At 36.9% G+C, this 23,637-nt stretch overlaps 1 protein-coding gene across 4 annotated transcripts in view; it reads right to left on the reverse strand.

Moving 5' to 3' along the window:
• The window catches only part of SPATS2 (spermatogenesis associated serine rich 2), a 159,771-nt gene that overhangs the window by 12,594 nt on the left and 123,540 nt on the right, over positions 1-23,637 (reverse strand). For all 4 annotated transcript variants that reach the window (XM_070454481.1, XM_070454478.1, XM_070454479.1 and 1 more), the window contains 5 exons: positions 21,733-21,841; positions 20,589-20,638; positions 13,323-13,584; positions 11,933-12,112; positions 9,366-9,501 (listed from right to left, as the gene is read on the reverse strand). In XM_070454481.1, the coding sequence (XP_070310582.1) occupies positions 9,366-9,501; positions 11,933-12,112; positions 13,323-13,584; positions 20,589-20,638; positions 21,733-21,841 (737 nt within the window). The remainder of the gene's footprint in view (positions 1-9,365; positions 9,502-11,932; positions 12,113-13,322; positions 13,585-20,588; positions 20,639-21,732; positions 21,842-23,637) is intronic.

Here is a 23,637-nt window from a genome sequence, read left to right on the forward strand (position 1 = left end):
TTTCCTTTGTTGTGCAAAAGCTTTTAAGTTTCATTAGGTCCCATTTGTTTATTTTTGCTTTTATTTCCAATATTCTGGGATGTGGGTCATAGAGGATCCTGCTGTGATTTATGTCGGAGAGTGTTTTGCCTATGTTCTCCTCTAGGAGTTTTATAGTTTCTGGTCTTACATTTAGATCTTTAATCCATTTTGAGTTTATTTTTGTGTATGGTGTTAGAAAGTGTTCTAGTTTCATTCTTTTACAAGTGGTTGACCAGTTTTCCCAGCACCACTTGTTAAAGAGGTTGTCTTTTTTCCATTGTATATTTCTTGCCTCCTTTGTCAAAGATAAGGTGTCCGTAGGTATGTGGATTTATCTCTGGACTTTCTATTCTGTTCCATTGATCTATATTTCTGTCTTTGTGCCAGTACCATAATGTCTTGATGACTGTGGCTTTGTAGTAGAGCCTGAAGTCAGGCAGGTTGATTCCTCCAGTTCCATTCTTCTTTCTCAAGACTGCTTTGGCTATTCGAGTTTTTTTTGTATTTCCATACAAATTGTGAAATTATTTGTTCTAGTTCTGTGAAGAATACCATTGGAAGCTTGATAGGGCTTGCACTGAATCTATAGATTGTTTTGGGTAGTATACTCATTTTCACAATATTGATTCTTCCAATCCATGAACATGGTATATTTCTCCATCTATTTGTGTCCTCTTTGATTTCTTTCATCAGTGTTTTATAGTTTTCTATGTATAGGTCTTTTGTTTCTTTAGGTAGATATACTCCTAAGTATTTTATTCTTTTTGTTGGAATGGTGAATGATATTGTTTCCTTAATTTCTCTTTCTTTTTCTCATTGTTAGTGTATAGGAATGCAAGGGATTTCTGTGTGTTAATTTTATATCCTGCAACTTTACTATATTCATTGATTAGCTTGAGTAATTTTCTGGTAGAGTCTTTAGGGTTTTCTATGTAGAGGATCATGTCATCTGCAAACAGTGAGAGTTTCACTTCTTTTCCTATCTGGATTCCTTTTATTTCTTTTTCTGCCCTGACTGCTGTGGCCAAAACTTCCAAAACTATGTTGAATAGTAGAGGTGAGAGTGGGCACCCTCATCTTGCTCCTGATTTTAGGGGAAATGCTTTCAATTTTTCACCATTGAGGATAATGTTTGCTGTGGGTTTGTCATATATAGCTTTTATTATGTTGAGGTATGTTCCTTCTATTCCTGCTTTTAGCGTGAGATATTTTAAAAAGTATAAGGCAGGGACATTTTCTCAAGGAGTAAAATCCTTTATAGTGAAGTGATAAAGAACTGGTTTGATAATCATTATGCATGATGTTAATACACAGACTTGTAACAAATTTGGTCGGCATATTAATTCCAAAGTGCCATACTAGAGAGAAGATACAACTATTGTGAGGTAGCAACACTTTTGCTAAGAAAGTATTTCCCAAACCTTGGCAAACATTTCACTCCAAGCACTCTAGCAGCATTTGGAATACCTAAAAAGCAAAACAAAAGTACATCTGAGATAGGAGCTGCCAGGCCTCGAGTTCAGTATTTTCACCTCTCCTCTACTGCTGAATCACCTTAAGATGCAGACACTGTCCGTCAGATGACAAATTTAACTGACAAAGCTTGTAAAATATTTATTAAAAGAGCTTAGCAAACAAGTAAGCTTTCTGCAGCTTACAATCTTTATTATGAGACAGTAGAGTGTCACAGGACACTCTCAGCAAGGAAAAACAGTACCATCATCATTAGACTTTTTAGTGTCACTATGAGCTAGCACATCAGGACGGCACTTCTATTTCCTACAAGAATGGTTAGCATCCCTTTACACAAGCTTTGTTTCTTGAATCACTCATTGGTGATCATTAGAAATCCACAGTTCAGTATGTGGGGAATCATATGACGGCATGAGTGCTCAGTCGTGTCTTGACTCTTAGTGACCCTATGGACTGTAGCCCTGCCAGGCTCTTCTGTCCAGGGGAGTTTACAAGCAAGAATACTGCAGTGGGTTGTCATTTCCTCTGCCAAGGGTCATATGACCACTCCAATTAAAAAAAATAAGCTTACCTTTCCATGCCAAAAAACACTGAAAAGCAATAAGGACTTTTATTTCTTTTTGTGTGCTGTCTGTCATGTTACTATCTATCGATAACATCTACTGAAAGGTTCTGTGATGTCAGCCAAGCATTAAACAGAGGAATCTATGGACTAACTGTTGGGATATTTTTTCAGAGAGAAGCCTGATGAATCTCTGCAATTTTTCATTAAATTTTTTACAAGTCTTTAAAATAGAAAAATGAATAAATGTTAAATTAAATGTAGTGTAAGTACCTGACAATCAGTGCTTCTGATAATAATTTACGTGCCTGACATTAAGCTTTTGGTTGCCAACATTCACTTCAAAGATAATCATCTCAAATAAACAAGCTATACAACAAGAGAAAGGGCCAGGCCAGGCCATCCTCTTAGAAGGTCCTGGGTGAGCTACATAACTGACCACTTGAGTGACCGGGACTTTTCCTTCCCACACTTTAATTCTTTCTTGCTCTTATGTTTTAAATTCACTAACAAAGAATGAACCCACAAAACTCAACGCACCCCATCCTGGACCCCAATAAAGGCATGACTCAAGCTTCATCCTCTCCTAGGCATGCCATGTACCCTCCAGGACTTGTGAGTAATAAACCTTGTTTTTTAAAATCCCCTGATGATTGTTGCTGAGGTGCATGTAGCAATCATTAGAGCCACAAGGGCCTGTTTGCCGCAACACTGATTCATGGGGTGGGGGCCACAAGTAGTACAGGGCCCAGGTGAGTGCCTTCAGGCACTACTAACTGATGGTATCACTGAAGTAGGCTGAACCAACACAAACACTAAAAGTATATCACATAATGTATTACAGTTGTATAGATGAATGACTATGTTTTAGGTAATTAATGCTAAAGCATTTAGGGATGACATGTCATGATGCCTGCAACTTCCAAATGGTTCTACTAAAACACACACACATGGCAAAGACATTGATCACTGTACTACCCCTTCAGCTTTTCTGTATTCTGAAAGTTTAAGCTGTGGAAACATGTGCATCACAAAATCAATAGAGAAAGTGAGAAGAGTTCAGAAGTGGAAAGTGGTTAAGCATAAGAGAAAGCGCAGAGGCAATTTTCACAATTAAAAGTAGTAATTTAATGTAATATAACTTTCTGACAATGAAGAAACTTTAGCTGAAGTTTCCCATCTGTTCCTAAGCTGTGGTGGTGCCAGTAGGAATCTGTGGCCGAGAGATTCAAAAGTACCTGTGGTTTGAAGTAACAGTTTTTTAGATGCCATAAGTATGAGCAATGAGTCCTTTCAGAGTGATGAGAGGCTCATTCACACCACCAGACTTTCTGTTGTTACCTTGCTCACTCAGGATATGAGGGTACTAAGCTTGCAACTGTTCTGTGAATTACCTGAATGGAAACACACCATGATGAGCATCTGATACACTAGACTCAGAAACCACTAATGAAATTCTGCTAAATATCATTGGGACTCTGTTTAGAAAAACACGAGGTCTTATTAAGCCTGGGCCTTATACAGCACACAGAATTTCCTGTCTTTGATCACAAAGGATGGTTTTAGATGTCCTGTCACTGTTAAGGAAAAAGACTGGTAAATGTCTGAACGTTCTGTATTTCCCTCCCTCCTTACCAAGACTTTTTTTTACCATCTTCCCATTTCCTCAACTTACTCTAAAGCTTTTTGTGTAATTTACTTGGTCAAAATAGTTGTCCCTGTAGCATCACCACTCATATCTCTAAGATACATTATATGTCCATCTTTTAAAGCAGGCCCTTCAATTAATATTTTTAACATGTAGCTTACTGATTATACTATTACCTTCAGTAATTTCTTGATTCCAAAAAACTATTAACTATCATTTGTTTATGATAGTTGCATTAGTTTGTGTTCAGTCGCTTTCTTTGTGTCCGACTCTTTGCGACCCCATGGACTGCAGCCTGCCAGGCTCCTCTGTCCATGGGATTCTCCAGGCAAGAATACTGGAGTAGGTTGTCATTTCCTCCTCCAGGGGATCTTCCCGACCCAGGGATGGAACCCATGTCTGTTATGTCTCCTGCATTGGTAGGCGGGTTCTTTACCACCAGTGTCACCTGGGAAGGCCCAGCCGCATTAGAAAACAATGTTATAACAGAAACAATTCTAGCAACTGTTGAGCCAACTAATTATTTCAAGGGTTTATACTCTAAACCACTCAGTAATGTTCTTACAAAACAGTTATACTTTATTTGCTGAAAACCTAAAACCTATTTATTCTAATTCCACTAAAGCAGAAATCCAAGCAAAGCCCAGCCAATGCAAACACCTTTATTTTTCTGAAGACACTTCCTCCTTCTCATATAAAACGACAAAAAAAAAGAAAAATTTTAGTAGCTTTTGTTGGCAGAATTAATGACACTTCATGTGCTTCATAAAACTCCATACCCCCAACACTGGTTTTATGAGTATGATACACACATTTGGACTCAAAGAGCATCTCAATTCTAAAGTAACGCTAGGGACCAGATGACTCGATGATATCTTACAATATGTTTTGGGAAAAAGAAATAGCAGCAATTTACAGAGGGGCACAGTTAGATTCCTGGTCTGGGTACTAGGAATCAAACCTATGCGTGAGACATGCACCAAGAGTCTCTCTTCCAGCTTTAGTGCAGAAGTGAGCCACCAATGATGATGGGTGGGATAAAGATCATAAGTTACTGGGAGTCAGAATACATAGATTCAAATATTGAGTCTGCAACTTAAATATGATGTCATGTTAGGCAAACAGCTTAACCTAAGACTCAAATTCCTTTTAACCGTAAAGTAAAAATTAAGGCTCCCTCTTCACAGGACAGAAATCAGTACGAAGAAATCAGATAGTATGATTGAACATGTTTGGAAAGGGACCTGTTTGTTTTGTATGCTACTTAGTCATTTTCTCAGATGGTTAAAGAGATAGAATTCTTTTAAATTTATTTATTTTTAATTGGAGGATAATTGCTTTACAATGTTGTGCTAGTTTCTGCGTACAACAGTGTGAATCAGCTATATGTACACATGTATCTCCTCCTCCTTGAGCCTCCCTCCCACCCAGCCCCATCCCACCTCTGCAGGTCATCACAGAGCACTGAGCAGAGCTCCCTGTACGACACAGCAGCTTCCCACTGACCATCTATTTCACACGCGACAGTGTATATATGTCAGTACTACTCTCTCAATTTATCCCACCCGCTCCTTCCCCTGCTGTGTCCACAAGTCCGTACTGTCCATCTGCATCTCTATTCCTGCCCTGAAAATAGGTTCACCAGTACCATTTCTCTAGATTTCATATATATATATGTTAATATGTGACATTTTTCTCTTTCTGACTTACTTTACTCTGTATAACAGGCTCTAGGTTCATCCACTTCACTACAATGGACTCTTTAGAATTTTAAGTCAAAGACTATCAAGAACCATGGAGGCCAAATACTAGTCGAAATAAGATGTTAATGTACTAAACATGCAAAAACTGAAGAATAATTTAAAACTAAAGAGTGCTAGGTACCTTTTTGATAACACCTTATAACAGTAGCCTATTCCTTTATCTCTATGGTTTTTAGACATTTTTGAAAGTGCTTTTGTTCATAAAATGATTTTCTGAATTTTCAGCATCTCTATAGATAAATTTTAAATTTAAGGACCTAAAAGCATTTGTTAAGACTAGTGATAGTTTAATATAAGAAGAGAAGCTCAAATCAAAGGAAGTAACTTTTCTAAGGTGAATGAGGAATCAGTCAGGAAAAACTTCAGTCTTAAGCACAGGCTTATATTGACTTTATGCGTTGCAGAATCTCAAATTTCTTACCACTTTTCTCCTTTTAATAAGTACCTTTTGACTTTCAATAAAACAGAAACTTTATTTAAAAGGCAGGCTGAGTGTGTATCCTTTGCACTGACACATACAATGACAACCGTTCAAAATAGTTTACACACTCTAGCTTCAAGTTCCACTTCATATCCTGCTCCCTAACAGACTTAAACTTTAAGTCAACTAGGAGCTCCAACAATGTGTCAGAGATTTTATTAATTAACAAGAAAAGTAAACCTGGGTCTAGTGATGATTATTACTGGATCACCAATAAGGACAGATCTGACATTTTACATCCTGGAAAGCCGCTGCTTTTACCTCTCCACAGGTAAATGTCAGCTTTCATTTGGCCCCAGTGTGAAAGCACTTATCCATATAATTCCCCTAGTGCCCGGTCAGGTGTAATGTAATCTTACTGTTGCAAATTTGTTAGAACCCTTTTCTTTTCTTTTATACTATAAGCAACACAAAAAATGGCTTCCTAAGTGACATTAACTCCAAGCTCTGGTTCAGTGCCAAAGGGAGTTAGCTCACCTGCCAATTATATCTTGAAGTAGCAACTACAGGGGGCATGGAAATAAGCCAGTTTAAAGACCCAATCAGCCAGAGAGAAGGCTTTACACTAGCAGGAAAGTGCAGGTAATCTCTTTCCTCAAGTTAAATTGACCTGGTTGCTACACCTGCTAATCAATCCTAAATACACAGTTTGTAGGCAGGAAACCACTTCATTTGTCATTTATTAAAGGAGGCTCCCCCTGGCTGGGTTCCAAGTCCTAAGTCTCTCTCCCGGAACTGTATTTCCGGGTTCAGGCTGGTTCTAAATGGAATCGGATCCTGTGGTTAAAGAAGTCAGTAAAGTAAACAATCATGGAGACTGGAGGCTTGTCAAGGCAAAGCTGTGATGTTCTACTCTTAGTTCTTTATTCTTAACCATAAAGTAAAAATTAAGGCTCCCTCTTCACAGGACAGAAATCAGTACGAAGAAATCAGATAGTATGATTGAACATGTTTGGAAAGGGACCTGTTTGTTTTGTATGCTACTTAGTCATTTTCTCAGATGGTTAAAGAGATAGAATTCTTTTAAATTTATTTATTTTTAATTGGAGGATAATTGCTTTACAATGTTGTGCTAGTTTCTGCGTACAACAGTGTGAATCAGCTATATGTACACATGTATCTCCTCCTCCTTGAGCCTCCCTCCCACCCAGCCCCATCCCACCCCTGCAGGTCATCACAGAGCACTGAGCAGAGCTCCCTGTACGACACAGCAGCTTCCCACTGACCATCTATCTCACACGCGACAGTGTATATATGTCAGTACTACTCTCTCAATTTATCCCACCCGCTCCTTCCTCTGCTGTGTCCACAAGTCCGTACTGTCCATCTGCATCTCTATTCCTGCCCTGAAAATAGGTTCACCAGTACCATTTCTCTAGATTTCATATATATATGTTAATATGTGACATTTTTCTCTTTCTGACTTACTTTACTCTGTATAACAGGCTCTAGGTTCATCCACTTCACTACAATGGACTCAAAAACTCTTTAGCTACTAAACCCTATTTCACCTACAGAACGCATATTAATACATTTTAAGATATGAGAATTTTTTAAAGCAAGTTTAAAAAACACAAAATTAAAATAAATCAATGATTAATAATAGGGAACAGAAGAGACCACTAGAGTGGGGTCATTAGGAAAGATGAAAGGAGGGAGGAAAACAAAGACATCTTTTCTACTTTATATTAATGTTGTTGTTGTTCAATCACTCAGTCGTGTCTCTTTGCAACCACATGGACTGTAGCAGGCCAGGCTTTCCTGTCCATCACTAACTCCCAGAGCTTGCTCAAACTCATGTCCATCAAGTCAGTGATGCCATCCGACCATCTCATCCTCTGTCATCCCCTTCTCCTCCTGTCTTCAATCTTTCACAGCACCAGGGTCTTTTCCAATGAGTCAGCTCTTTGCATCAGGCGGCCAAAGTATTGGAGCTTCAACATCAGTCCTTCCAATGAATATTCAGGACTGCTTTCCTTTAGGATTGACTGGTTGGATCTCCGTGCAGTCCAAGGGACTCTCAAAAGTCTTCTCCAACACCACAGTTCAAAAGCATCGATTCTTTCGTGCTCAGCCTTCTTTTATGGTCCAGCTCTCATATCCATACATGACTACTAGGAACACCATAGCTTTGACTATACGGATCTTTGTTGGCAAAGTAATGTCCCTGCTATCTAATATACTGTCTAGGTCTGTCACAGTTTTTCTTCCAAGGAGCAAGCATCTTTTAATTTCATGGCTGCAGTCACCATCTGCAGTGATTTTGGAGCCCAAGAAAATAAAAGTCTGTTACTCTTTCCACTGTTACCCCATCTATTTGCCATGAAGTGATGGGATCAGATGCCATGATCTTAATTATTTGAATGTTGAGTTTTAAGCCAACTTTTTCACTCTCCTCTTTCACTTTCATCAAAAGGTTCTTCAGTTCCTCTTCACTTTCTGCCATCAGGGTGGTATCATTTGCATATCTGAGGTTATTGATATTTCTCCCAGAAATCTTGGTTCCAGTTAGTGCTTCATCCAGCCTGGCATTTCTCATGATGTACTCCGCATATAAGTTAAATAAGCAGGGTGACGATATACAGCCTTGATGTACTCCTTTCCCAATTTGGAACCAGTCTGTTGTTCTATGTCTGGTTCTAACTGTTGCTTCTTGACCTGCATATAAGTTTCTTAGGAGGCAGGTGAGAGGCAGGCAGGTGAGATTCCCATCTCTTTAAGAAGTTCCCACAGTTTGTTGTGATCCACACAATCAAAGGCTTTGGCCTAGTCAATGAAGCAGAAGTAGATGTTTTTCTGGAATTCTCTTGCATTTTCTATGATCCAGCAGATGTTGGCAATTTGATCTTTGGTTCTTCTGCCTTTTCTAAATCCAGCTTGAACATCTGGAAGTTCTCAGTTCATGTAATGTTGAAGCCTAGCTTGGAGAATATGAGCATTACTTTGCTAGCATGTGAAATGAGTGCAACTGTGCCGTAGTTTTAACATTCTTTGGCATTGCCTTTCTTTGGGATTGGAATGAAAACTGACCTTTTCCAGTCCTGTGGCCACTGCACTGCTGAGTTTTCCAAATTTGCTGGCATATTGATTTGTTCAAAAACATCATGTCATTGGTTACAGGTTCCTGGTTTAAAAGACAGACCCTAATGTAAAGGAGCGTGACCTACTCTATAATTACTTGTCCCTTTCCAAACAATATTAACCTTAGGTCCATTCCTAAAGCATGAGTTTCTTCTACGACTCATTCTTAAACTGTGACCACAAACAGAATGAAGCAGAAAGCAAAACATAGCATAGGATTTTTAAGTCTTCCTCCACTGTGTAGAGTAGTTAAGAGTTAGGAATTAAAGAACTTGGTGAATGGTTAACCATCTTTATCATTTTCATGCTACTGATACAAAATGCAACTTAACTTACCAGCTCTGCAATTCGGCAAAAGCTTGTTTCATTTTCTTAATAGAAGCATCCATCTCTTCTTTAACTACAACTCGATATCGTGCAAGAGACACTGTGCAGCGCTGGAGGTCTTTCACAGATTTTTCAATATTAGAACCTTGGAAAGAACCCCAATAAAAAAAAGAACATAGGTAACTTGAAAATTGGATCTGAATACCTAAGCATGTAACATAACTAACATCTCATAACTAAGAATGCTTCCTAAATGGCCACCCTCAACAGAAAACTGAATTTTTCATAGATTTTTTTTTTAAAGTATCCTGGCCAAGATGGAGTAATAGGAATTGAATTTACCTTCCTGTCTTAAAAAATTTCACACATACACAAAATATATGAAACAATGGTTTTCAGACAATGAACAATATGCAGTACTTCTTACCACCCTCCACAAGAACACAGAAAACAAAAAAAGTGAGGCCTAAGATGGCCTCAACATGCTGCCATAAGAGAGTTTCCAGGCTGCAATGCAAGGAGGAGAAATCCTAAGTTGAGTCTGCACATCTCCTTGAATTGAGGGGACAGAGTTGAGAGTTCAAGGAGGCTAAGATGGCTAGAATTCTCAGGGCAGAACAGTGGAGAGGAGAAAGCTACACAGCAATGAAGAAACTGTACAAAGATCCACAGAGGATTCTGAGTGCATGCGTGTGCAGAACCACCCAAAACAGGGAAAAGAACCACTGGAAAGGAGCAGGTAGAATAATCCTAAGAGCTCACCCAGACCAGGAATAGTCTATGTTCACACCAGCATAGTGGGGCACCAGGTAGAGTACTTAGAGGGGTACTGCCTCAGTAATTAGCTTGAGACTAAAGGCTGCGCTACTTCTACTAACAAAGCTTAAGCAAGCAAGCAGACTGTTTCCAAGTAACAGTTCCAGAATAAATCACAAGAATATTTAAAGAAATATGAAAATATCTAGCAATCAACAAAGCAAAATTCACAATGTCTGGCATCTAATAAAAAAATTACTAGAGGCAGAAAAACATGACTGATCTATAATGAAGGGAAAAATCAATTAACAGAAACAGGTGCAGAAATGACAAAGATATAGAATCAAGTCGGTAAGGACATCAAAACAGCTAATATAATCAAATATCACATGTTCAAGAAGGCGGAGGAATAGTATAATCTGTTAAGGAGACACATGGAAGATATTTAAAAAGATTCCAACAGAATCTTTGGAGATGAAAAAAAAAATCAGAGATGAAAAATACACTGAATTGGATTAATAGCAGATTAAAAACTTAGAGAAAAAAGATTAATAAATTTGAAGACAGTAATTTTAGAAACTATCCATAATGAAATTAAGCACAGAGAGAAAAAGACTAAAAAAAGAACCCAAAATGAAAAATTATTTGAGGTGGTACCAAATTTTCAAAACTCCCTACATAACAGGATTTAGTAGAACACAATTCACCATGTAGATATTACAAAACTGATAAAGTTCTCTCTTGATAGTACAGTTCGAAGCATTTTAAGTGAGTAAGTCAACACTGTAGATAAAGATGAAGCATATTTACCTACCCAACATATTTTAACCAGTTTCTGAGAATTCTATTGTAACCTTTTTATATTCACTGATGTCAAAGTTACTATGACTGGTAGTTAGAATAACTGATCTAACAAATTTATAAAGTGCCAAGACACAGATTTTCAATCTTTAATTTAAATCCTTCCTCATCTCAACCTGATTTCTTTTAAAATCTACCTAAAAGCTTTCAAGCACTGTTCCTTTATTTTTGCTTGACTAAATACTCTCAGACTTGCCTTTCTGGACAAGTTGAGGGCTCTGTTAGAAAGATGAAAAAAGAGAGCCTCAATAATTAAATTTGGTTCATGCGGTATAAATAATTCAATACAGAGCTACAGGTTACAAGGGTCTTTTTACATTTTTCTGTTTCATTTGTTCAGGTAAGTGGACTGCCATCCTTAAATGGACGATAGAAGGGCTATTATCGTCTATCTAATTATTGGCTGATTATTTAAATAACTATTATAGTTTAAAAAAAACAGCAAATGGCTACCATCAATCAATGCTAAGGATTTACTTAAGAGAAAATGACCTTGTTTAAAGCTACAGTCTGATAGGTATTAGTAAAAGCATGAAGTTGAAAAGAGAAACTAAAATTTTCTTCAAAAAAATATTTCTCGAACTAATCAATATTTCTTTGCCATTTCAGAGATGGCAAAGCTTTTAACTGTTGAATCAACCTGGAGTTAAAAATGAAGGAAATAGCACAGACATGTTGCAGTAAAGCAAATAAAATGAAGGTTAATGTTAGCAGAAAGTCATGCTAGCCGCAGAGTTTGACCCTCATTCACAAAAAACGACCACTATTGTTGTCTGAAGACTGTATGGCATTATACTACTATCAGACTCCAACTGTGTACACAAAACTGGGGAAAGGCTGGATCATCATGGATAGTCACTTTTGAAACCTTATCTCTGAGAAGAAAGAGATAATTTGCTCTCTCTAGCTAAAAACACAGATTCTTTTTGCTTTCTCTCAAAGGAAGGTCTTTGATTTACCAAGCTTTTTGTTGGTGGAAGAGAGGGGAACATCTTCCATGCCTAGATTTGAAAGCTGAGGTCCTACAGTAGTTCTTGAGAGAGACTTGGCAGCGTTCCTATTTTGTTGAGAATTCTGAGTAGGGTGCATAGTCAAAGATCTGGACTCAAAATCAGAGACACCATTCTCCAGCATGGATCCTGTCAAATAAAGAGACCAGTATTTTAGAGTAGAGTTTAAGGGTAAATCAAGGAGTCTTTAAGTACACATGAAGTAAAAAGGTAAAAATGCAGTAAAACAATGCCTCTTAAAAGGTTGTGAATAGAATCAACTGACAAAACAGGATGAAGAGCAGAGTCAGTGGGGCTGTGAGTATCATCTGGCTTAGCCCAGGAGGCACACGACTGAAGAGAAGAGTTCTTTATTAACCCATCTCCAGATAGGCTAGCTCATTCCCTGGACCTTGTTAATAACTTCCTTGCAGTTCTGGTCACAAGGAAGTGAAGAGTCAATATCACCACCTTCTGACAAGCTTCTGTTAAGTTATTCTGAGGAAAAGATTTCTACACTGTTCCAGGGAAAGAAAGAGAGTTTTAAAAGCTTGAGGAAATAGAAAGGGCAAAGAGTTAGGAAATAAAGGAAAGCTAGTTCAGAAAAAAATAGAGGCCATTGACTATCTATGGTTTGTTTGAGGTGCTATGTTTTTTTCTAAGTCTTTGTATGTACGTGTGTGTGCTCGAACTAATCAATAAAAAAAATCTGAAATATACAGCATAATTTAAAAAATGGCATTACATTTATAAAGCCAGCAGCAACAGAGCAAAGAGAACTGGATTAACAAACAAGTAATTAAAAAGCCTATTTTTACAAATATATTCCCAATATCTTTCCAGTACTCATCAAAATGGTTAATGAAACAAAATGTACAAGCTATCTGAATTTACAACTAATACTAATCTTAATTCTTTATTAAAAAACAAATGTGAGACTATAAAAACCAACAGTCTACGTCTAATGAAAGCCATAGGATTACAATAATGCTTATATATTCCTTACTGTGTTGAGTCTTGGAATAATAACATCAATATCAACTCATGATCATCATTTCCTTTAATAAATGTGAAGTTAAAAAAACACCTAAGGTCACCTTCTGTAATCTCTAAGTATTACAGAACTATTAAATTAGAAGATTTCCACAAGGCTGATTTAGACTAAAATTAAAATATGAAACAATGGAATAAGAATTATATTTTTCTAGGCCTTTTTGATAATTACCAAATGTGACTCTTTCACATAAATAACAAAATTAAAAAACTAACTAGATTTAATTTATTGATTGCTTTCTCAACCAAGAAGTCCCTGTATTTTTCAGTAGAATGGAACTTTCCAAGGACCTGTTAATATACTCACCTGTTCTATCTAGCATTTCTGATGTGGCAGACTCAGGATCCTCCAGTTCTCTGGCTTCTATTGAAAGTGTCTCCATACCTTCACTGAGTGAGTCCACAGACTCGGTATCATTGATGGCACCGTTGACATGATAACCATTAATACCACCTTTCTCTGAGGAGGGTGCAGATTGTTCCTCTTGAACGGAAACCGATTTATTGGAATCTGGGATACTGTTACTTGGTTCTGCTGCAGGTTTTGGCTTGCTTTTCTTCTTTTTGTTCTAATGGTTATTAAAGATTTGAAAAAAGAAAAGAAAAAGAAGACCCCGACAAACCAGAGAGGTGATGCCAGCTACCCATAGGCAACCAATATTACCAATTTCTCATTTGCTCTTCCAGAAACTGAATACATTTTTGTGTATGTTAAACCACTGACTAAAATAACTGTGTAAAATACTTAAGATAAATTCAAACACATAAAAATAAAACAGCAAAGCATAACAAAACCCCCTATAAGAAAAATCAAAAGATAAATTACAAAATGTGAAAAAAAAGTGTAATATATACAAAGAAATAGAGAAAGCTCTTAAACAAACAAAATAATAATCCAATAGAAAAACTGGTGTAGCTATAAACATATGGAATGAAGTGAAACTTCAGTTTAATAAAGATAAATTAAATCTGCACTGCAGAGGATTTTGCATCAGAAATCTGTCTCCTCACCTAGACAACAATTACACTGGCAGAATCTGTCTAACTATTTTGGAAGTCTGGAGTCTACTGAAGGCTTATAATTTCCAGGAGAAGACTTGGATGATAAATTGCAGTTAATTTCAGTCAATTTCAGTTCTGAGCACAGTAGCAGATACTCACCCCCCCACCCCCAGTTAGGGAACAGGCAGCCTTGCACCTGTTCTTGGAGCAGCTGGCACATAGCTTGCTGGAGTCAGGGTAGGCTAAAAGGACCCTGTCTTCCAAATATCTGGGAGCTGTGTCGTGGTCACTGACTGTTGCCTTTCACTACAAAGGTACAGACAGAGGCAGGCAGCCACTGATGCTGCACCTTCTCCCACTGTTCCAAGCCCCTCCCCTTCTGGTTGAAGTTTAATTCCTTTGGGGGAATTAAAGTGGTGGTACCTTTCCTCCCCACTTCATTTCTCTTTATTCCCTTTCAGGAGACAGACATCGAAGACTAGGACATTCAAAAACAACTTTATATATAGAAAAAAATTGAAAGTAATCATGCATGCCCAGGGAAAAGCATAGACAAGATCTGAGAAGACCTTAAGTTTACACCTTAGGCTGACCCTTGGTACAAAGACAGCTTACAACAATTTTAAAATATAGCAATAACAAAAAACAGCAAACCTGGAGAAAGAGGGAGAATCTGGTTTCCAGGGTTATCAAATTATTAGATTCAAATGTCTAGCTTTCAACAAAAAATCACAAAGAACACAAAAAAATAAGAAAGTATGGCCAATACAAAGGAAAAGAATAAATCAATAGAAACTTTCCCTGAGAAAGACTTGTTGGGAGATATATTAAAGCCTTTATTTTTTTATCCAAAGATTAATTTTAATTATATAAACATGGATTCTTAATATGTTCCTAACTAGCAGTTTCCATAAGTAGGATTTTTTTACTCAAATGCCTAGTGCATTTTTGGGCTCCCCTGGTGTTTCAGTGGTAAAGAATTCACCTCCCAACATAGGAGACATGATCTCTGGTCTGGGAAGATCCTACATGCTATGGAGCAACTAAGCCTGTGCACCTGAGCCTGTGCTCTAGAGCCTGGGAGCTGCCAACTACTGAGCCCACATGCTGCAACTGCTAAAGCCCACGTGCCTAGAGCCTGTGTTTCACAACAAGAGAAGTCACTGCAATGAGAAGCCTGCACAATGCAACTAGTCCCTGCTAGCTGCAGAGTACAAAACAGCACAAAGGAGAGTAGTCCCTGCTTTCTGCAACCAGAGAAAAGCCCATGCAGCAACGAAGATTCAGTACAACCAAACCCCACCCCTCAAAAATGGGAAAAAAAAAAAAAGCTGCCTTAAAAATGTTTAAAGAACTAAAGGAAAATGTGGGGAAGGTCAAGCAAACAAAGTATGAACAAAATGGAAATATTAATTAAGAGATAGAAAAAGAAATTAAATCTAAAAAAGAAATCAAAAATGAAATTCTGGAGCTGAAAAGTACAGTAACTTAAATTTTTTTTAAAAAATCACTGAAGGGATTCAAAGGGAGATCTGAGAAATCAGAAGAAAGAACCAGTGGGTTTCAAGATGGCACAACTGAAATTATTGAGTTTGAGGAAGAGAAAAAAAAAGACTGAAGAAAAGTGAAGAGCCTAAGGGACCTGTGGGGCTCCATCAAGCAAACCAACATATGCACTGTATAAACTGGATAAGGAGAGGAGAGAAAGGGAAGAAAGAACGTATGAAGAAATAATGGCTGAAAACTTTCCAAATTTGATGAAAGACATGACTATAAACATCCAAGAAGCTTAACAACCTCTAAAAGAGGATGAAACACGTTGTAACCAAACTTCCCAAAGATAAAGAAAGAATCTAGAAAGCAGCAAGAGAGAAGTTACTTATCACACACAAGAGATCATCAGTGAGATTAGCAAATTTCTCATCAGAAACATAGGAGGCCATAAGGCAGTAGGCAGATATATTCAAAGTGCTAAAAGGAAAAAAACAAACAAACCCACCAACCAAGAATCCTCTATGTAGCAAAACTGTCTTTCAAAACTGAGGGATAAATTAGGACATTCCCAGATAAACAAAGAGGAGGGAGTCCATGACTACCAGACCTGCCCCGCCAGAAATGCTCAAGGGAGGCCTGTAAGGTGAAGTGAAACAACACTAGATGGTCTTCTGAAGGCACACAGAGAAATAAAGAACTTGGCAGAGGTAAAATATATGCACAACTACAAAAGCTAGTATTATTATAACAATGGTTTGTTACTCTTCTTTTTGTTTTCTACATGACTTAGAAGACCAACAAAACCAAAAGCTAGTTCTTCATAAAAACAAAGTTGACAAACCTTTAGCTAGCTGGACTAAGAAAAAAGTGAGAAGACTCAACGTATTAAAATAAGAAATGAAAGTGGGTACATTACTATTGATTGTAAGAGAATATTATGAACAATCATATACCAACAAATTGTATAACTTAGATGAAATTGTTCAAATTCCTAGAAACACAAAACCTACCAATACTGTCATGAAGAAAGAGAAAATCTAACTAGTTAGGAGACTGAAACATGAATAAAAAATCTCCTGACAAAGAAAAGCCTTGGCTTCACTAGTGAATTCTACCAAACATTTACTCCTGCCAAACTTAAAAAAAAAGAAAAAAAAAGCTGCTGAAGAGAAGGAAACAATATCTAACTCACTCTATGAGGTCAGCATAACCCTGATACTTAGACAAAGACACTAGATGAAAACTACAAAGCAATATCCCTTATGAACACTGATGCAAAAATTCTCAACAAAACAGTACCAAACCAAATTCAACAACATATTAAAATAATTATATACCATGACCAAATAGGATTTATTCCCTGAATGCAAGAATGGTTCAACTTAAGAAAACTGATCAATGTAACACACCATATTAACAGAAAGAAGGGGAAAAAAGCCACACGATCATCTTAATTGATGCAGAAAAAACATGTGACAAAATTAAAATATACTTTCATGATAAAAACACTAAAAAAAAAAACTAGGACTAGAAGGAAACTACTTCAATATAATAAAATACATATATGAAAAACCCACATGGAACAACAGTCAAAGAGGAGAGCTTTTCCTCAAAGATCAGGAACAAGGCAAGGATGCCCACTTTTGCCATTTCTATTCAACACAGTACTGAAGGTTGTAGCCAGTGCAATTAAGAAAGAAAAAGAAACAAAAGGCATCCAAGCAGGAAACGAAAAAGTAAAATATGTTTGCAAAAGATATGATCTTATATATAGAAAATTTTAAAGATTACACACACACAGAACTATTCAGCAAAGCAGCAGGATACAGTCAACACACAAAAATCAGTTGTACTTCCATACATGAACAATCTGAAAAGTAAATTATAAAATAATTCAATTTATAATAGCATAACCAAATAGAAACACATTCATATTTATGAATTAGAAGATTTAATATTAAAATGTCAATACTACCCAAAGTGATCTACAGAATCAATGCAATCCATATCAAAATCCCAATGATATTTTTTGCAGAAACAGAAAAACCCATCTTAAAATTCATATGCACTCTCAAGGAACCAAAACAATCTTGAAAAAGAGGACTAGAGATTATCATACTAAATGAAATAAGTCAGACAGAGAAGGACAAATATCATATGATATCACTTATATGTGTAATCTAAAAGAAAAGGACACAAACGAATTTATTTACAAAAGAAAAATAGACTCACAGACATAGAAAACAAGCTTATGGTCACCAAAAGGGAACGGGGCTAGTATGGGAGGGCTAGTATGTTTGGGACTAAAATATACACATTATTATATATGAAAAGATAACCAACAAAGACCTACTGTTGGGGACTATAACAGTATCTTCTAATAACCTACAATGGGCTTCCCTTGTGGTTCAGCTGGTACAATGGAAAAGAATCTCAAAAAATTTATGTATATGTGTGTGTGTGTGTGTGTGTATATAACTGAATCACTTTGCTGTACCCCCTGAAATTAACACAACATTGTAAATCAACATTTCAAGAAAAAATTTAAAGAAAAAGAGGAACAAAACAGGGAGACTCATACAACCTGATTTCAAAACTTACTACAAAGCTGCACTAATCAAAATAGTGTAGTACTAGGGTAAAGACAGATGTATAAGGGACTTGTCTGGTGGCCCGTGGTTAAGATTCTGCTTCCACTGTGGAGGGCAGGGGTTTGATCCCTGGTCAGGGAACTGAGATCCTGCAAGCCATGCAGAGTGACAAAAATACTATAAAAGACAAACACAGAGACAATGAAATAGTATAAACAGCCCAGAAGTGAACTCTAACATATATGGCTAAATGATTTTTGCCAAAACTACTCAATGGGGAAAGGACAGTCTTTTCAACAAATAATGCTGGAAAAACTGGAATCCCCACTTATAAAAGAATAAAGTTGGACTTTAACCTGAAACGTAACACAAAAATTATCTCAAAATGGATCAAACCTAAATGTAAGACCTAAATCAACAAAACTTATAAGAAAATGATGTAGGACAAAAGCTTCACGATATTGGATTTGGTAAGGATTTCTTAGAGATGACACCAAAGGCACAGTTAACAAAGAAAAACAAACTGGACTTCATGAGAAAGAAGACAATCCACAGAATGTGAAAAACTATTTGCAATCATGTATCTAGTAAGGGATTTTTCCTCTCCACAATTCTCATTTCTCCTTTTCTTAATTACTTTCTCCCATGTGAGCTGTCTAAGTTTTTGTGTCACTGTCCTATGCATGTAATACCTATCCCCAGTAACCGTTCATGATCATATCCTATTGAACTAATCCCAACAGTTAACTGGATGTGATTTGGGTATTTGGGATTGCCAAACTGAAGCCATTTTTCTTTCTCCAAATTTTAAGGAATTTATGTATCTCCAACACATACTTCCCCAGCTTTGTGCACATATTACATTACTAATAACCTATTATCCTTGGCCAATAAAATAATAAATCAGAATACGCACAGTTATTTGGGTTTGGTGAAAGCCATGGGAAGTGGTTAAGCAAATATTCAAAGCTACAGGTATGGAAAGCTTCAGGGGAATCTGCGGTAGTATTAAGTTCTTAGAAAAAGTTCTCAAGGGTCATTGGAGCCAAGCCTGTTTTCTTTTTTTTCCCAAGTCTGGTTTAATCAAGACTTAGCAGAATTCCTAATGAAGTGATTTAGAGTCATCAAGAAAGCATTCCAGAACTCCAGCACTAACCTAATATAGACTCCAAAGAGATTTCATAGAGATACTTGATTCAAATTCACACTTCAAGCACTTCCTAAAGGAACTAGATTTAGAGTTAAGAGCTATGGGAAGCATGTTGAGGTTAGCTAGTGTCCTTTTTGGGAAAAGCATTTTTGGTTTCAAGTGGATAAGGAGAACTGATATGCTATATATTGTATTAAACACTTGAGGAGACATTATTTTGCCAACAAAGATCCATCTAGTCAAAGCTATGGTTTTCTTCAGTAGTCATGTATGGATGTGAGAGTTGGACTATAAAGAAAGCTGGGCCCCAACGAATTGATGTTTTTGAACTGTGGTATTGGAGAAGACTCTTGAGAGTCCTTTGGACTGCAAGGAGATCCAACCAGTCCATCCTAAAGGAAATCAGTCCTGAACATTCATTGGAAGGACTGATGCTGAAGTTGAAACTCCAATACTTTGGCCACCTGATGAGAAGAACTGACTCAATTGAAAAGACCCTGATGCTGGGAAAGATTGAAGGTGGGAGGAGAAAGGGACAACAGAGGATGAGGCAGTTGGATGGCATCACCGACTCGATGGACATGAGTCTGAGTAAGCTCCGGGAGTTGGTGATGGACAGGGAAGCCTAGCGTGCTGCAGCCCACGGGGTTGCAAACAGTTGGACACGACTAAGCGACTGAAATGAACTGAACTAAAAAACTTGTAGTTGTCAATATTATTTTCCTATTTTAGAGATGAGCAAACTAAGGCTCACTAGGGTTAAACAATATTCCCAGGAAATAGAACCAGTAAGTAGTAGAATAGGATATAAATCCAGTTTTGACTGATTCCACAGTCCAAGTGCCTTCTATTATCTTCTAATATCTCCCTGAACTAGACCATTAAACCCCTCTGCATAGCTAAAAGTAGCAAAGCTTCTCTTTAGGCTTTAGGCTAAAGCTGATTAATATCAGAGATTACAACACAAGTGGTCTGACTTAAAAATCTGAACTATTTTAACTGACGTATGATATGAATGATGTTGAAAACCACTGGAATGGATCACTTTCTCTAGAGGAGCTCTGCTGTCCTTGACATGCTCTCTTGTTTCATCCCTGCCTAATATTAATACACTCTCTGCAACTGTGGTGGCAGAGTAATTCTGCTTTCTGCCTGAAATCACATGGAGGAGACTGTGGTACTCTATGTACATAGCAGTGTTACAGTGTCCTGGAAGAAAACTTTTCTTAGCCAGGTAAACTGAAGATGCACATGTAAATCTTTCAATATTTCTGCAGGGCTTAATTTTTTTATAATACAAATAGGGATACCACACTTAAATTTAATTCATTTTTACCTTTTTCTTGCCTGTTACTGTCCATTCTTTGAGTACTTCACTGGCACTACCTGTAAGAGAAACCAGTCACAGATTTTTATCTCCCATCACAGGCATGCTCAAGCAGGAATTAGTGTCCCTGAATTTTGTAACTGCTGGAAAGTCTCCCTCTCCCAATAGGAAAAGTGATGGTTCAGGTATCTAAGCTAATGTATTGAGATAATCATATCATGCTTACCTTTTAGAATACCTGCCCATTTAGATCCCCCTTCTCCATTTAATTTCTTCAGTAAGTTCTTCCAGGAAGAGACTAATGTAGCCTGACCATTTTGAAGCTTCTTTTTATGTATGTAGATTTAACCAAATACAAAGACGACTGGTTTCAGCCCAAGTATGGTGTCCCCTCTCCTCCAGAAGATTACACACCACCTGGTTACATTGTTTCAGAAAGAACCGTCTACTACCCTAGACCCAAATACTAACATTATAAAAAAAAAATATGATGATAAAGAAAAAACTTCCAGTATTTGGACCTGTTTATTCTACACTGGCAAATTCAGAAAAGTAAAAAGAGGGAGATCTATTTTGACATCAGTGTCACTGTTCAATGAAAGAGACAACTTCAGACAGTTTTTCCCAAATAAGTTATGTGGAAAGAATTTTGTAAAATGCTCCTCAACTCTATAAAATCAGAAGGTTTGACTAAGCATACCATTTTTTGTATGGTAAATAAGGAAACTCAAATCCATATATTTAAATCACTTGTCAGAGCCTAAAAAAGACTATTGAGTCCCTAAATCTGCCATCTGTAGCTGAGCCACTGGACCACTGCTCTGTCATTGCTTCTTAAATTCTTATTCAATCCAACTCCAATCAAGTTCCTTATACCACTGGCTACCTTATTTCTTCTTAACTGTCATTAGAAAACGTTCTGAATAAAATGAAGGAGTCTTCTCTGCTTGTCTCTTATTCCAAGTATCATATAGCTTATGAATGAATTACTTCTAGGACTGAAAAAAGGAGCTTTAAAAGATATCTTTAAAAATCGCACAGGGCCTGCTATATCATCTATAAAATACCAGACTGCCGAATAAATGTTATAGAAATTTGAAGCAACTTCTATTTGAACAAATATGAGCTTGCAAAAATATTGAGCTAGGGTTACCTTCCATAAATGCTTGTACTGTTTTGTCCACACAATTATCAAAGTGCTGCAAAACCAGGATAATTTCATTGTTACTCTTATTGGGAACTATTGCACGCACTGCATTTATCTGAAAAAGAAGATAAGGTCATTTAATTCTAGTATCAGGAGATCAGTTGGAAGCTGAGGCCTATTACAGGGAATAACAGTAAGGGTACCATTTCATCTTTAACAAGGTGTATCATATCACTTTAGTATCAGCGAGAGTACACACAACCATCTCACTGGGATGATTAATAGATGAATGATGCCAACACATAAAAAATTAACTTTAAAACTTAGAAAAAGCAGAACATTTCCAGAAACAGAAGATTTGTGCCAGATCTTATCTCAGGGTGGTTTAATTCAGGTATCAGGTATTAATTTAGCATCAACATTTCCTCATTTTTAGCATACTACAGAGAAAGGAGTAAAGTTTAACAAACCACCAGAATAAACCACCAATAATAATTTAGATTTTTGCATAGCATTTTTAAAACATTTATTTCATATCATTTAATTGTATAATAATGCTATAAATATCATTTAAGTTATTATAAACTACTTCAGATACATAAAACATAATGAACACTCACTATGATGGCCAGTTTAATAAAATAAAATATATGCAATTGAAATGCCCATGAAGCTTCTCATAAATCCCATTTCCCTCCTCTCCACAGAGATTTCTACCTTGAATTTGGTGTTATTTCAATATTTGTTTTTGTACTTTTATGATGTATGTCTGTATCCAAGGGTAAGACATATTATTGTTTGCATTACATATCAATATCATACATATCTATTTTTAATTTGCTTTCTCATGTAATATTGTTTTTTAGATTTTTCATGTTGGTAAATACATCTCATTATTATTTATCAGTAATTTATTTTAACTGCTAAATAGCATTTCCATTGTGTGAATATAGCCAATTTAATCATTTTTCTGTTGACAGACATTTACATTCTTTCCAGTGCTTGGCTACTATGAAAAATGCCATAGTAAACATTCCTACGCTTATGCTTATTTACTGAATGCTTACAACAATGCTTAGCAAATTGTTAAAAAAAAGGAAAACAAGTCTTTAGTGAACAGTGAGAGGATGTGTCTATTGTATATATAATCACTAGTAGAATTTCTGAACAGTTCAGTTTAATCATTCAGTCGTGTCCAACTCTTTGTGACCCAATGGACTGCAGCACACCAGGCCTCCCTGTCCATCACTAACTCCCAGAGTTTACTCAGACTCAAGTCTATTGAGTCAGTTATGCCATCCAACCGTCTCATCCTCTTGTCATTTCCTTCTCCTCCCGCCTTCAATCTTTCCCAGTATCAGGGTCTTTTCAAATGAGTCAGTTCTTCGCATCAGGTGGCCAAAGTATTGGAGTTTCAGCTTCAGCATCAGTCCTTCCAATGAATATTCAGGACTGATTTTCTTTAGGATAGACTGGTTGGATCTCTTTGCTGTCCAAGAGACTCTCAAGTGTCTTATCCAACACCACAGTTCAAAAGCATCAATTCCCTGGTGCTCAGCTTTCTTTATAGTCCAACTCTCACATCCATACATGACTACTGAAAAAACCATAGCTTTGACTAGATGGACCTTTGTTGGCAGAGTAATGTCTCTGGCTTTTTAATATGCTGTCTAGGTTGGTCATAGCTTTTCTTCAAAGGAGCAAGCATCTTTTAATTTCATGGCTGCAATACCATCTGCAGTGATTTTGGAGCCCCCCAAAATAGAGTCTGTCACTGTTTCCACTGTTTCCCCATCTATTTGTCATGAAGTGATGAGATCGGATGCCATGATCTTAGTTTTCTTAATGTTGAGTTAAAGCCAACTTTTTCACTCTCCTCTTTAACTTTCTTTTCTTTTTTTAAAAAGTCTT

This window comes from Odocoileus virginianus, chromosome 24, assembly GCF_023699985.2.
Source record: "Odocoileus virginianus isolate 20LAN1187 ecotype Illinois chromosome 24, Ovbor_1.2, whole genome shotgun sequence".
In the NCBI taxonomy this organism is placed as follows: Eukaryota; Metazoa; Chordata; class Mammalia; order Artiodactyla; family Cervidae; genus Odocoileus; species Odocoileus virginianus.